Raw genomic sequence first — 14987 nt, forward strand, 5'->3', positions numbered from 1 at the left:
ATAAAGATATAAACAGTGGCATGAAGGTGGAGAGTCAGGGTGCTTTCCGGGCCTTGTTAATAAGGCTAGTGGCGGAGGGGAAAAAGCTGTTCATGTGACGTGAGGTTTTTGGTCCTGATGGACCTCAGCCTCCTGCCAGAGGGGAGTGGCTCAAGGAGTTTGTGTCTGGGATGGGAGGGCCACAGTCGGCCACAATCTTTCCAGCACGCTTTAGAGTCCTGGTGACGTATAGGTCCTGGAGCGGCTGCAGATTGCAGCCAATCACCTTCTCAGCTGACCGAATGACACGCTGCAGTCTGCCCTTGTCCTTGGCAGTGGCAGCAGCGTACCAGATGGTGATGGAGGATGTGAGGATGGACTCAATGATGGCTGTGTAGAAGTGCACCATCATTGTCTTTGGCAGGTTGAATTTCTTCAGCTGCCACAGGAAGTACATCCTCTGTTGTGCTTTCTTCACGAGGGAGCTGATGTTCAGCTCCCACTTGAGATCTTGGGAGATGGTAGTTCCCAGGAAGCAGAATGACTCCACAGTGTCAATTGTGGAGCCACGGAGGGTGATGGGGGCAATGATGGTGTGTACTCTCAAAGATAAGACAAGGAGATATGAATCTGTGCCTCAAACAGTGTCTTAATAGGATTTATACAATACTGTAATCAAGTTGAAAGGTATCTCGTGAAGTTAAAACTCTACAGAAGCTCTGAACTTTTTAAAAGAACAAATGAAAAGCACTTATATAAAAATAAAAAGGTTTGTAAGACTGCAGCTGTGTTTGTTCTTCTGAAGACTGATAAAGTGCTCATCAGTTCTGTACAGATAGGTTCCTGACACATCAAGAAAACCTTTCCTGCAGGTTCAGAGCTGCTCTTACCCCCACCCCTTAAGAAACCTAAACAAAGTGTTTAACACCTCTTTCCATCTCTGCCGTTCCTCACCTGTCCACCAGGCGTCCTCAGCGCCTTGTGCTCACCTGCTGCCTGGTTTCAGTTGCTCCTCATCTCCAATTACTGCTTGCATGTAAAGACTAGACGGTACTTTTGGGCTGTTGTTTACCAGTGCATTTCGAGGCTGAGTTCCTACATGCTTGCCTGCAGTCAAACTGTTGCCAGTTAATCTGCCTATTATTGCCAGTTTTTCTTCCACCAAAAAGAGAATTCCCCTCTAGGTATTGATAAAAGCTGTGACAGAATACGTGCACCTGACTGCAAATATCTTAATTTTTGTGTATGTAAATCCCGTACTGTATTTTCAGGTAATGAGCTGCTAAAAAAGTGAATGCAATGATACAACACTGTCAAAAAATGGACACTTAACAGGGGATATGCAGAACAGAGGCAACACCTGAACAATTAAGTCGGTTTTCAGTCTAAGTCTATTAGCCTAAGGCTACAACTGTATCATAACTGCCATTACACATAAACCCCATTTACACCTGGCATTAAAATATGAACTGTTTCTGGATACTTATCTGCCTTTTTGACATGTCCATCAGCCCTGCCTAACTGATTTGCATATTGAGACAATCAGAACAGATTTTAAAGTGCCCATATTATGCTCATTTTCAGGTTCATAATTGTATTTTGAGGTTGTACCAGAATAGGTTTACTTGGTTTAATTTTCAAAAAACACCATATTGTAAATGGGAGTATATATATATATATATATATATATATATATATATATATATATGAGATAATGTATCCAGATACAGATTACATTTTAATACCAGGTGTAAATGAGGCTTCAGTTGATTTAAAAAAGGTTCCTCACTAATGGAAGTTGATAAGGAAGAGTAATTTGTCATTACATGCTTGCCTTGCCTTTTCATACAGACTTACTGAGGTATTTCGAAATGTTTGGAGATATATCTTTTCCACCAGCTTTTAGCTGATACAAGCAGATTGCTTGCTTTTATTTTTTCAACCAGTCCTGTCTTGTCCACACACTAGAGAATGTGGGTGGGACCTATTTGTAGTTTTAAAATGTAGAGGGGTGAAAGTTATGTTAAATTCAGTGCATTTATTATGTAGTAACTCACTCTGTCAAATTGAACTACTATCAAATGGCACAAACACTGCTCATTGGCAGAGGCAAGGGACACATTCTGGTGGAAACTGCAACACTAGAACACCTAGAAAACCTTTGAAATATATGAATCTAGCCTCCGGGCCTTAAAAATAAAGGAACACATAATTGTTTCCATGGTGATTAAATATGTGTGAAAGTTGCTCTATGGAGTAAAGGGGAACAAAACTGGTTAAATCCAAGTTACTAATAAAGTATTAAACATATCAAATTGGTAAATGTTTGATAATAATACGGAAAAATCATATGTTCAACCAGAATAAAGTGTATAGGTGCCTTCTTTAAAGAGCGGTTTAATGAAGCAGAGAAAACAAGTTTCACTCTTTTTTCTCTGCACTCATTCATCCCAGGGCATGTTTAGTCCTGCTCAAGTGAAAACCTGACACCTGACTTGAAAATTCTAAAACGCCAAGGTGGACTCAGTGAACGTTCTTCCTCACATTAAGTCCTCATAGCATCATATTAATCTACACTGGATGATATTTCTTAGCTGTGTGGGTGTACCTGGTGAGTAAATACAAACTTGTTTAGTACAGTAGCTGTCTCTGTTTGGTTTTTATCTGGTTCATCTCATGTGATATATACTGTAAACATACATATATGTATTGATTTTAATACAGATCAAAGTGATGAGTTTCTCCTCTGATGCGAGGACACAGCATGTTTTTGGCTGGGTTTCCATCATCTGGTTCACTTCAGCAGTCAGCATTGCTGGTGAGGCTTTGTTTTGTGCATGAAGAGACTCGTTTATCAGAATATTTTTTTTGTAGACTGATTTAAATTTTTTACAGTTTACACGGGGCATTTTACAGAATAAGTGCTCATCATTGTGTAATTGTACACGTTTTTGAATTGTGGCTCTTTAAGACAAAGATGCAAACAGACGACCTTCAGATGTAACGGTCTAACATTCATTTTTCAGTCAGTCTCTCTTGTGTTTCTAGTAAACTTTCTATCTTTAACCTCATTTTGTGACTTAAAGGAAATATTTGACATTTTAGGAAACACACTAATTGGCTTTCTTGCTAAGAGTTAGATGAGAAGACGTTTGTACAGAAAATATGTTGCTACATAACTTTAACTTAGCAGAAAGACTGGAAACAGCTAGCATTGTTCTGCCACAAAACCCTCTCTATTGTCGTTATACGGTTTAAGTACAAATGAAAAAAACAAGTAGTTTTAGAGGTGCTAGTAGGGTGGATTTTGTTACAATTGGACATAACTAGGCTAACTGTCCCCCACTGTTTCCAGTCTTGGATTGGTGTCACTCTTAAGTGCATTTCCCAAAATGATAAAAATGAAACAATTTTACCCAAAATCAACGGTAACCCAGAGACTTAATAAATAACTACACTATCTATCTATACTAAATATTATATTGTTCTAGTGACCCCCATATACAGTAGTTAGGCTACTTAAAAGAGACCTGAATGTTGACATTGGCATGACAAATGATAATAAAAAATGTGTGATTTGCAGGAATCATTTAACAGACTGTGTTATGTATTTTAACCTCTAGACATCCCTCTCTCTGATAATTCAGGCAGTCAACGTGTGGAGCTACAGACCATTTCCCAGGTGGCGGCACGGTGTGGGGAAAATGTGACACTAACATGTGATGCCAAGCCATCAGGCCAGTTGAAGATTTTCAATTTTATCTGGCTGGCTAAAAATAAAAGTATGTGTCAATATCCAGAAGGCCAAACTTACCCCGAGGTTCTGTGTGAAAGCACGGACCAGCCTCCCCACCACAGCCTCACTCTGACTCTCCTCAACGTGATGCCGGTCGACGAGGGAACATACCTCTGCAAACTACAGTCTGATCTCGGTGCACCGTCTGAGAAAACTGTTGTTACAGTACAAGGTAAGTTACAACGTTTTAATATATGTAAATATATTTTACTTATTGTCTTAAAAAAAACAAAAACCTTGATCTTTACAGACTGCCTTGGAAGTTTTGACTCCTCCATCAATGAGTCTCATGCTGAGTGCTGGTTCAGTGGAGTTTACCCCAGTGGAACCATCTCCTGGTTCCAGGGAGATGTTAACTTAACCGACCCTGCTAGCACACGTGAAGAGGTGGACCATCTTGGACTGTACAATGTCTCGAGTACAATAGATGTACAGAAAGGAAACTTGAGCCAGCCATATACATGCTCACTGTGGATAGCTTCTGCCAGGAAGCATCTCCAGAGTCAACAGCTACCTGTGGTTAAGAAACAGACCGAGTCATCAGGAAGCATGGTCAACCTGCAGTGGATCTGTGTAATGGTGGAAATAATGATGGTCAAATGTATGACTTAGAGGAAACAGGTAGATCATCAGGTGTTCATAGAAAAGTTGAAGTACGGAAAAAAGATTTTCTTTTTAAAGAAAACAGAAATGAAAAGGAGCTAATTTTTGAGGCAGGAAATATATTAACGGTTAGGAGTATAAACTTTTTTTTGTTTTCAACATGCTATCTGATTTCTTGCATTTAGATAGATAGATAGATAGATAGATAGATAGATAGATAGATAGATAGATTTCACATACATAAAAATCACTCACAGAAATTTAAAGAGTTAAGAGCCTACAAGCAGCTGTCCTTTCTGAAAAGACAAGTGTGTAGGTTTTCATGCTTCAACACAACACAGTTAATATTTCATTGATTAGTAAATCTTTAAATCTTTAACAGTTCCCCACTTTTTTGATTAGGGAGAGCTTTTCTACAGATGCTCACTGCTTCGCTGTTATCAATCATAACTAATAAACGTGAACTGTGAGAGGACTGTGTCAGAAGACTTTGACTTATTCAACAATGTACAGTTTTCCTAAAAAAATAGTCTTGAGATAACTTCTGCTTTGCAGATACAGCATCTCTGTCTTCAATGCCCAGTCTTGTGTTATCGGTGGTGTTATTCTAACTTACCAGAAAATTACTTTGTTAAACCGTCACTTCATCCTGAGGGCCAGAAGGAGGCAGTCTTCCGATGTTAGAAGAATGATTACAGCAGATTTACTAATTTTACACACCTCTTGCATATTAGAGCACTATTCAATATTCTGAATGTATTGCAAATACATAAACACTGAAGGGAAGGAAATATGCCAGCTAGTTGTCCAAAAAATTGCACAGATTCTCAAAGCAGACATGATTCATGTGAATGGCTAAGCAGTTACCTGAAGGGCAATACAAATTAAATTACATCTTTAAATCAATTCAATCTTAATGAAGAGATTAGGGATAAGGTCAAATATAAAATCCCTGTTTTTAAGTGGAAACTAATTTGAAACACAGCAACTGATGATGCAAATCTTGTCTAGACAAAATGCTGTGGATATTTTGTATTAAGTATCTTTTTTATATCTGCTTTGTAGCTATGCTACATACAAGTTTGAAATGTACTGCATTTCATTGAGGTAAGCTTTGTGAGAATATGTCATGTAAACCTTTTACACCCATTTCAAATCGTACATCCTCTCTTTATTAGGATTTGTACACAGTGTTCCTAGCTGGCTGTTCCGACCCAATGTGTTTGCTCTGGTGTGGTGTGAAAGGATGTTTTGTTACGCGAGTTTAGACATCTGTACACTCCTCACTGCGCTTCCCTGGAAACGTGGCTCCATCAGAGATGTTTAGGTATGCAGTCCTTCAGGTCAACTAAGGCAAGTGTTGCCTTACTGTGTCGCCAGCAGTGGTGGAAGAAGTATTCAGATCCTTTACTTAATTAAAAGTACTAATACCACACTGTAAAAATTACTCTGTTACAAGTAAAAGTCCTGCATTGACAATGACACTTGAGTAAAAGTCTGTAAGTATCCTGAGGATAATGTACTTAAAGTATTAAAAGTAGAAGTACCCAATGCAGAAAAATCCTCCCATTTTAGAAACTGGAAACAATCAAAACAGTTCTGTCAATCAACTAAGTGTTTATTCGGCTAAAAATGTCAGCTAGACTGATAAGCCTATATATTTTTGGGTACGTTCATTTATAATAAAACGTATTTTATAAACTACATGTGTTTTGCAAACATCTTAATTTGTAAAGTAACTAGTAACTACAGCTGTCAGATTAATGTAGTGGAGTAGAAGTAGAAAGTGGCATGAAAAGAAAAGCCTCAAGTAAAGTACAAGTACCTGACATTTGTACTTAAGTACAGTACTTGAGTAAATGTACCACTGGTCGCCAGACTTGAAAAACACAACACAATTTGGCTCTGTTTTAGTGTGGTGTTCTTTTTTGAACTAGTTTGGGTTGGTCAGTATGGCGGGACAAAGGTTTCACAGCCTGTTGAATGTACTTATTTCAGCTTCAGTATTTTTATTGATAATGTATTTGCTCGGTGGGGCAAGTTTTAAATAAGACTCAGGTTTTGCTAAGGTGGATGATGAAAAGCATACTGTGTTTTCAATGCATTTCTTCTTTTGTGAAATTGATATTACCATAAATCCAGAAGAACTCATGAAATCTCTTGCATGAAAGGCAAAACATCCTCAATTCTGCAACCACCCAGTGAATAGTTTGCATTCAGGTAGGAAGAGACATAACCGTCATAAGATTTGGTAAATAATAAACGTCAGTTAGCCGAGAGAGCAAGCAAGGACATGAGCAGGTATTGTGCTGCTTCCTCTCATGTGTGGTTTTCATCACAGTAGACACAAGCAGGAGCAAAGCCATTAAGAGAAACTTCAGATTGACTTGAAGGCTCAAACTGAAGAAAGTAAAACAGGCAAATGCTATTCTCTAACCTGCTGCTACTTCACACAGTCAGAAAGACAAAAGATGTCCATCCACAGGGGCTTGGAGTTGGTAAACCAAGCAGTGGTAGCAGAAGAGGCAAGATAACATGACCTCAGGAGACCCTGCGGAGTGCAGATACACACTGCAGATTAGTTTCTCAGGATACAACACAGAGGAGAGACTTGATAATTGGAATGGTTATAGATCAATAATGCTTGAGCCAGTACCCTCAGAGTTAAAGAACAAAACCTATAACCTATGATCATTCAGGCCTAATACTGTATGTCAATGTTGCACTCACTGCTACATACTATATAAGCCTGCATGTGAAAACATATACAGTTTATTTATTAGTACTAGAAGTACCATTATCAACCCTTAAAGGAATACTTTGAAATATGCGTGTTCACTTTCTTGCTGAGAGTTTCCAGATTGATGCCACTCTTTTGTCTGTGCAGTAAATATGAAGCTTAGTTTAGCCTGAAGACTTGAAACAACGTGCTGTTTTTACACTGTGGATTTTGTACAGTTTTTACAAACAAAATAGCGTACAGTTAATTGTTGAGCTTTATAGGTAAAGTGGATTTTGTCACCTTTGAACATGAGCCAGGCTAGCTGTTTCCCCCGATCTGCAGTCTTTATGCTAAGCTATACTAACTAGGGGCTGGCTGTAGCCACATGTTTATGGTACAAACATGAGCGATATCAATTCTCTCATCTAACTCTCAGCAAGAAACTGTGTTTTTCATAAATGTTGAACTTTGCCTTTCATAATAACAATATTCAGATGTTGTGAACAGAAAGTGTTGTATAGAAAATACTGGCTTAATTGGAACAGTTAATATTCACCCACTGTAATAAAAAAAAAAAATCTAATCAGTAATATTTTTATGCAAATGTTTGTCCTTCTTCAAGTGGAGAATGTTGTTTATCTCCTGGTGTGAAAGCTGGTAATTATATGATGTGTAGGCGTGTGTTTGCAAAACGATACCATCCACAAACTAAAACATAACAACAGACGCATATATTATTTTCCATTTCCACTGACTGTGGAACATCCTCAAGCTGTTTCCAAGCTTTGCTGTATACCTCAGCCTTCAGGTCTGCAAAGACAACAGGATTGAGTTGATGTTCTCCCAACTATATTAAAACACTGTTGCCATGGTGAACTGAAGCCAACATATTGTATGTTGGCTTAAGTAAAATATGTTGAAAGCTTTTCTCTAATTTCTTTTCTTTTGGTGGAGAAAATTGAATGTGTCCCTCTGAAAGACCAGCAATTAGATATGCTTTGCTTTGAAAGGCACTCCGGTTCAAGGAGCAATCCAATTTCTCATCAAACAGGGATGCCAAACTCATACTGGGTTAATCATGTGTGGACTAGAAAAGCAATTACTTCAACCAATTACCCTATGTGTTTTGTTCAATTCTATTTCATGACACTTGATCTTAAGAGTGGAAAGATGCAAGAACACTCCCACACACACCTGGCCGGTTTCCTTCTGTACGTGACTGACTGTTGAGCTATGTGAAACACCTCCTGTTTATACAGTAGGCAATCATGCAGAGCTAATCTAACACAATGACACAAATCCTGCTTCTTAAGAATCACGTGGTAGATCATGTCCTGTACTAATAGAAATGTAAAAAATTCTACAGTAAAATGTACATGTATTTTTTTGTGAGAGAGTCCCAGTGCAAAAAGTGAGAGAACCTATGATCACAAACCTCTCCTACATCAGTACAAATTATTCAGCTGCTATTAGCCTACCGATACTTCACACATCCTATGTTCTCTTGGCCAGATATTCTTTCAACTTTAGATGTACATATGCACATTACATGCGGCTCACAGGTGCATGTAGCAAGTTTTGATGACATGTTAAGAGTCACAGGACTAGGGGAACCTAGACCTGAGTTCACAGCTCCTCCATTACCTTTAGTGTCATGTGAGTGGAAATGGATTCTCAGAATAGCAGGCTTCTCTATATCCTCAAGTGGAGCTGTTACCTCCGTTCCAGGAAAGTTGGATCTTCTTCTTCTTCTTCTCCTTTAACAAACCAATTAAGCCCTGCTGGCACCTTACTCCACAGCGGGGACGTAAACATACACGCCACTTTATACAGCGGACGGGTTGGGTTTAGAAAAAGAACAACCGGTTGGGTTTAGGAAAAGAAGAAAGCGACAGTTGGGTTTAGGAAACACGCGGGACACAATCCCCGGTCTCCTGGGTGAAAGTCCTGTGTTTTACCCATCCGCCACCCCGATCAAACTCCCTACGCAGATCTTCGCCCTTCCATACTACTCGCTACGACGTAAATTCACACGCAATCGCAAGGTAATGTAAGTCAATGGAGGCCAAACTGTTACGGTTTAGGGATATTTCTGTTACCAGTTTGTTCATTTCTGTTGCCTTTATTGTTTTATTGTGTATGATTCCTGTGTTCTGTGTTCTGTGTTGTCAAGTTTCTGTGTTTAGTTGTGATTTCAGGTTTTTGTTAGTGTTCCTGTTTCCTGTTTTATTTTGATAGTCTGTTTTCTGTCCTGTCATGTCTAGTTTTACTTTTTGCCTTTGTTGATTGTCCTGCCCCGCCCTGATGTGTTTCACCTGTCGTGTCACCTGTCCCTCATTTGTTCATTACCTCTTGTATTTAACCCCTGTGTTCCCTTTGTCTCTTGTCAGATCGTTTTGTATTCCCCCGTGTCAGTGTGTGTGTGTCTGCGTCAGTCTCTCCTTTTTCTCCCCGGTATTAGTTTTTGCCTGAGGCTCACAGGACTCCTTGATTGGTTTTTGTTTTTTGAGAAAATAAATCTTTGAGTTTCTACACTGCTCCTACCTGCCTGTCTCTCTCTGCGTTTGGGTCCTCTACCTTCCGCCATCACAACACAAACGGCGTTGATAAACACTAAAAAGCGAGTATGCGTCTTGATAACACGCCAATAATGGCATACGAATTGGCGTGTCATACATACGCCACTTCATGAGATCAGTCTGGCATTTTTATCTTCAATTCGAGTCCCTTCCCCACACATACACTACTGGATAGGAGAAAAAAAATGGTCTTGGCGGCATTAATCTCCGGTCACAAGAATCTGTAAAATAGTCTCGGGAAGGAACTTTGTATTTTGGTGGCACATTTGCACCCTGCAAAAGAAAATGCCACATACAATGTTAAATGAAGGTAACTGTTTACACAATACTGTAACGTGGTACATGTGTAAAAGTAATTTGATCTTACCAATGTATCGCCATGTGTGTTTTGTCTATAGCTAATCCCAATAGGTCCTAAAACGTCCCAGTTGGAGAGTAAATGCCGTAAACATCTTTTTTGAAAATCTTTACAATCATTCCCCGAAAGGAGCAGGCCTGCCTTGTTGCACGATCCAAATGTTCTTCAAAACTTGCCATTTTCAGTGTGTAGCTTGCTAGCTCGGAGGTTCTGGTTGTTGTTTACCGAAGCCACCGGAGATTAGAACTGCAACACAAAGAAAGCAGAAGGTGAGGGACATCCGGCGGAACTTCCTACGGAGCCGGAACTATCGGGTAAATGAACCGTCATCGATCCAAACTACAGGCAGAGAAATGTGAGCTGTACTTAAGATGAACAGTGACAGCTTTTGTTAAAGTTCTCTCTAGTTCTGCCGATCTGTCACTGCCTTATTTTATAAACGGCATGCAATGCAGTCCTATTTCTTAAATGGACATTTTCAAAACCTCTTGATATTTTCAGTGAAATTTAGCTGTGAGTAAGACACTCCAAAATAGGCATACATAGACTAATGGCTACATCTGTTGCTATTTTGAACATAATAAACATGAATAATTCTGATTGCCTTGGCACTCAACACATAAAATGCCAGTGTTCAGACAGATAATTTTTGCCGCACGTCATTCACACACATTTGATGGTTGGACCATTGTGTTTATTTGCGAAATTGCTTGAAGTCTGCTGTAAAAATGGCCTATGTTTTTAACAATGCCAATGTTTGATATGACGAATCGTTTTCTTTCAATTTCAATCTGCTGGGCTTGTTAATGCATCTGCTCCTTGAATTTATCCCCATTCACTTTCTACCTAAATACATTTTACAATAATTATAGGCATTCTCTTATGAGTCACATACTGAATGTGTACGTAGGAAGATGAAATGTAACCTGCAATCAGTAAATGTTTTGTATTGACAGCAAATGTGTGGCTCTGCCAAAAACATCTAACATGAACCATTGAACCTTCCAATTATTTTATGTAACTGTAGTTGTTCAGGCTCCTCCTCTTCGCTCTGAGCAACAGTAATTAATAAGGCAACATTTAATAGTTAAACAGCTGTATTTAACTAAATTACAACACTTATTTTAAAATGTGAGGCCCCTAACTGTCTACAACTCATGCAGTGATGATAAAGGACAATAAAGAGTAATCTGTAAATGTATTTGACAGTATTGTGTTCGAGTTTGCAGGTCTATATTTACAATGTGTGAACAAGAAGCTTCTGTTTATTACTCTATTACATTGCAACATTTCCATTGTATTTCCATGATAATGCACAATTTGAGAATTGAAAAAGTATGTGTAAAGCAATATATTTCCATAAATTTCAAAATATGTATAATTATGATAATATTACAAACACATGTTACATTTACCCTAGTCTCGCATTGCCAGACCTTCCTCCTTCCTCCCCCGGGGCCGCTGTAAAATAGCCTTGGTTCTGTGTCCGTTCAAAAGTTGTTTTAGTCGTGCAACAGAAAACTCAGACTGGACAGATAGATAGCTGGCTGTCTGGAGATCTGAGGAGCAGTTAACCACAAAATTACACACAAAATCTTTTCATGTCACACAATTTTTGAAATCTTTCACTCAAAGTGCAAAATTACACAGCAAATCTCCAAAACTATGAGCTATTTCTCAGCCTTTCACTCAGTTTTCAATTGCATAAAACACTTTTTTCAAAACATTACACACAATTCTCTACCTAAGACACAAAAATCAAACAGGAAGTGACTTATTTTCCTTTTCTAAACACAACCAATCAAAATGCTAAACTTATTTACCAGGGCACACACACACTCCTCACCTTTGCAAACACATTATGTCATAACTGAACACTAACCAATCACTGCTTTAGTATAGGCTTATACAGAGGTCAAAGGTCAGATAACCTGTTTTGAACAATGGATGCCAACAATAGACAGAGAGCAAGGGGAGGAGGAGGGACAGACAGGGGACAACAACGAGGAGGAGGAGGAGGGAAGAAGAGGAAGAAGGAGAGCCATCTCTGATGAGATCAGGGCCACCCTTACAGTTTTTCTCAATTGTTTACACACAATTACTGGTACTTGAGACACAATGGCCACAACATGTAACTCATGCACCAACCCCCTGAACCAATTCTGCTAAACTACAAGCACAATTCCTGCTTTACACTCAAATTGCAGTTCTAAAACACACTTTTTTCAAAACACTACACACAATTTCTCTGCATTTGGCACAATTTTCATGCAGAAAATCTCTTGTTTTCACAAGGAACACACTGACATTCAAATATGAACACTGACTCATCACATGGGCAAACACCCATCACACATTTTTACAATTAGCAATCAGAGCTTTAGCATAAAAGGGCAACAGGTGAGCTCTTCTGTTTTGGAGAATTTTTTTCTGCCTGGAGATGGAAAGTGTATGACCGAAATCCACAAACGTGTATACCCCCTTCTCCAAGCTATGGAAGACGCATGTGGAGATATAGCAGTTGATGCTTTTCATGGCTGTAATCGCCATGCTAGGCGATATTTCCCCCGCTGCTTGGCCAGGGAAAGCATTGCTTGTGATGTGGATGAGGTGCTGTGGCCAGGCCGAAACAGAAGAGAGGATGCAGCATAGTTTTTTATTTTTTATTTTTTATTTTTTATTTTATTTTTTTTATTATTATTTTTTTTACAGTAAATTATTCCGTTGTTTTGTATGTAGACCACTTTGTATGTGCAACTTTGTGTTGGTTGGGATGTACACTGTGTACATTGCTTTTGTGGGGAAAATAAAATATATTTGTGTGTTCTGAGTATAAAAACAATATTTTCAAATATTTTACAACACACTTATGTATATATATTTATTGTACTGTCTGTAGTAAGTGTAACACTGAACAAAAAAATTTTTTGTGAGAAAATTGTGTAAGCAGTTGGAAAAAAACTGTAATCAACAGAAGTTTAAAATTTAACAAAGAAATCATAAGGTAACGGACATCCAGACAAAAAGAAGGACATACGGCGGAATTTCCAGCGGCAACGGAACAATCCTGGAGGTGGAACATCGTGGATATAGACTAGGTGTTCTTTACCTTTCTTTGCTGTGTGGGTGATCAAATTAAAAGAAATTCATGTTTTACTGACAATTGTTCTCTTTCATGTTTCATGTTTTTCATGTTTGGTGTAATGATGATTGTAACTGTACAGTATTTCTAACTGTATAGTGTATAAGTACAAACATATGTTAACTGTAATCTATATTATCGGTGTGGACCCTAGGAAGTGTATGTTGCCAAGTTAACAACTAATGAGAACCAAAACAGACAATTCTACATCTATGAAAATTATTTTAATCTTTATTTCATCTCAAGGTCTACTGAGGTGAAACTTCACATTCAGTGAAGACAAAGATACAGAAGACAAATAAGAACAAAATAGTTTTTTGTTAAGTTCTTAAACATAGGGATCAAACCATTGTGATGCCATTCAAGCGCAAACTTTAATCAAACGGCTTCATGGGTGCGTCATGACTGGTGCATTTAAAAAAAAAATATTGACAGGAAGGTTATTTTTGTATTTCATTACAGTAAAGCTCTGTCTGTTGAGGAGGAATATAATAGACCTACTTTTGTTTTCCTTAAAACAATGCATATTTAAAACTTCTGCAACTGCCATGCTGTTCTCACCCTGTATTTGAAATATTTCAATGAATGAAAGGGGAAACTGCAAGTAACTGAGGAACACCATCAGAGAAAAAACAGGTGCACCGGGTCCGCTGGAGTCTATAGTCGTTCTATTTGGTAGACACGGCTGATCACATTACTATCCAATATCTCGCTTCATTACACAGTCAAACAAAGCCTTATACAGTTCATTGGAACACACACACAGAAACCAACCAACTGGCCCTTCAGTACAGTCAAGAGTTTTCACACTTCCGCTTGGAGACAGAGTGCAGTGTGCATGTGTGTGTGTGTGTGTGTGTGTGTGTGTGTGTGTGTGTGTGTGTGTGTGTGTGTGTGTGTGTGCGTGCGCGCGCATGTGTGTGTGTAGAGTTAGAGATGGCGTGTGTGTGATTCCCTCTGTGTTTGCAGTCTACAGCTGGCAGCCCACTAACATTACAAATTATTAACATTACACTGGGAAATCGGGCGAGAGCTCTGCATAATTGAACTCACTGACTGAAGAGGAACGTCATTGCCATAGAAATAATAATATATTAATATTTCTATGGTTGTTGCTGATTCAACCCAGTCAGCTTTGTGTACAAAGAGTGGAGATCTCTGTGTGGAACTCCCAGAGTGTTCAGTGTATTTAACAAATAAAAAAAAAGACATTATGAAATAAATAATCATATGAATTTATTGTGTAAAATGATATTGTTGCTGTTGTTCCTGTAAATAACATTGACAGCACAGTGGCATTCGAAGAAGAATCACTAATGTGGTGGTGGTGGAACTTCATTCAGTCATTCTTTTTTATTTAACAATGGCTCACAATAAAAAAAGATAGAAAAACATGTATTGGCAGTGACCTTCTCCACTTCAATCACGCTGATGCAAATTTCACCAAGGCTGTTGCATGCCTGAAGTTATCTACAGCGCTTGAAGAATGAGTTAACCTTGGAGAAGGCCTTCGAAACAATAGATTAGCACATATGTTTATCTTGCACAGAGCAGAATGAGCTTGGAAATGTAAAACAGACATTATCTCATCTCATCGTTATCTCAGTATGTCCCCAAGTGGTTTATTACTCAAGATTCCCTAAGGTAGCATGTTGCATCAGTTGACAGTGACTGAATATTTGGATCACAACAGTACCATCTCTAGTCTTTTTTTGCAGCTGGTGGCCACCATTTTTCCATTCCTCAAAAAGTGTATATATATTGGACTGTCAAGCTGTCAGCACTAAATCTTCCTTGTGACCACAGTA

The 14987-nt window shown here is 38.6% G+C and overlaps 1 protein-coding gene across 2 annotated transcripts; it reads left to right on the forward strand.

Moving 5' to 3' along the window:
- The first annotated feature begins 2423 nt into the window (after positions 1-2423).
- On the forward strand, positions 2424-5608 carry LOC116065510. 2 transcript variants are annotated; one of them, XM_031321072.2, is made up of 5 exons: positions 2424-2590; positions 2704-2797; positions 3627-3947; positions 4026-4550; positions 4862-5608. In XM_031321072.2, exons 2-4 carry the CDS (start codon positions 2713-2715, stop codon positions 4385-4387), a joined length of 768 nt encoding a protein of 255 aa, XP_031176932.1. In that variant the 5' UTR covers positions 2424-2590; positions 2704-2712; the 3' UTR covers positions 4388-4550; positions 4862-5608. The 2 variants fall into 2 exon arrangements, with proteins under 2 accessions (XP_031176932.1, XP_031176933.1); XM_031321073.2 differs by lacking the exon at positions 2704-2797 and having other exon boundaries at positions 2453-2590.
- The last annotated feature ends 9379 nt before the right edge of the window (positions 5609-14987 follow it).

The sequence above is a fragment of the Sander lucioperca genome, chromosome 21, assembly GCF_008315115.2.
Source record: "Sander lucioperca isolate FBNREF2018 chromosome 21, SLUC_FBN_1.2, whole genome shotgun sequence".
Taxonomy (NCBI): domain Eukaryota; kingdom Metazoa; phylum Chordata; class Actinopteri; order Perciformes; family Percidae; genus Sander; species Sander lucioperca.

Coding starts and splice junctions, on each gene's coding strand:
- LOC116065510 (XM_031321072.2), top strand. CDS start 2,713: ATGAGTTTCTCCTCTGATGCGAGGACACAGCATGTTTTTGGCTGGGTT. Junction 2,798..3,626: donor TTCAGCAGTCAGCATTGCTG/GTGAGGCTTTGT, acceptor CTGATAATTCAG/GCAGTCAACGTGTGGAGCTA. Junction 3,948..4,025: donor AACTGTTGTTACAGTACAAG/GTAAGTTACAAC, acceptor TGATCTTTACAG/ACTGCCTTGGAAGTTTTGAC.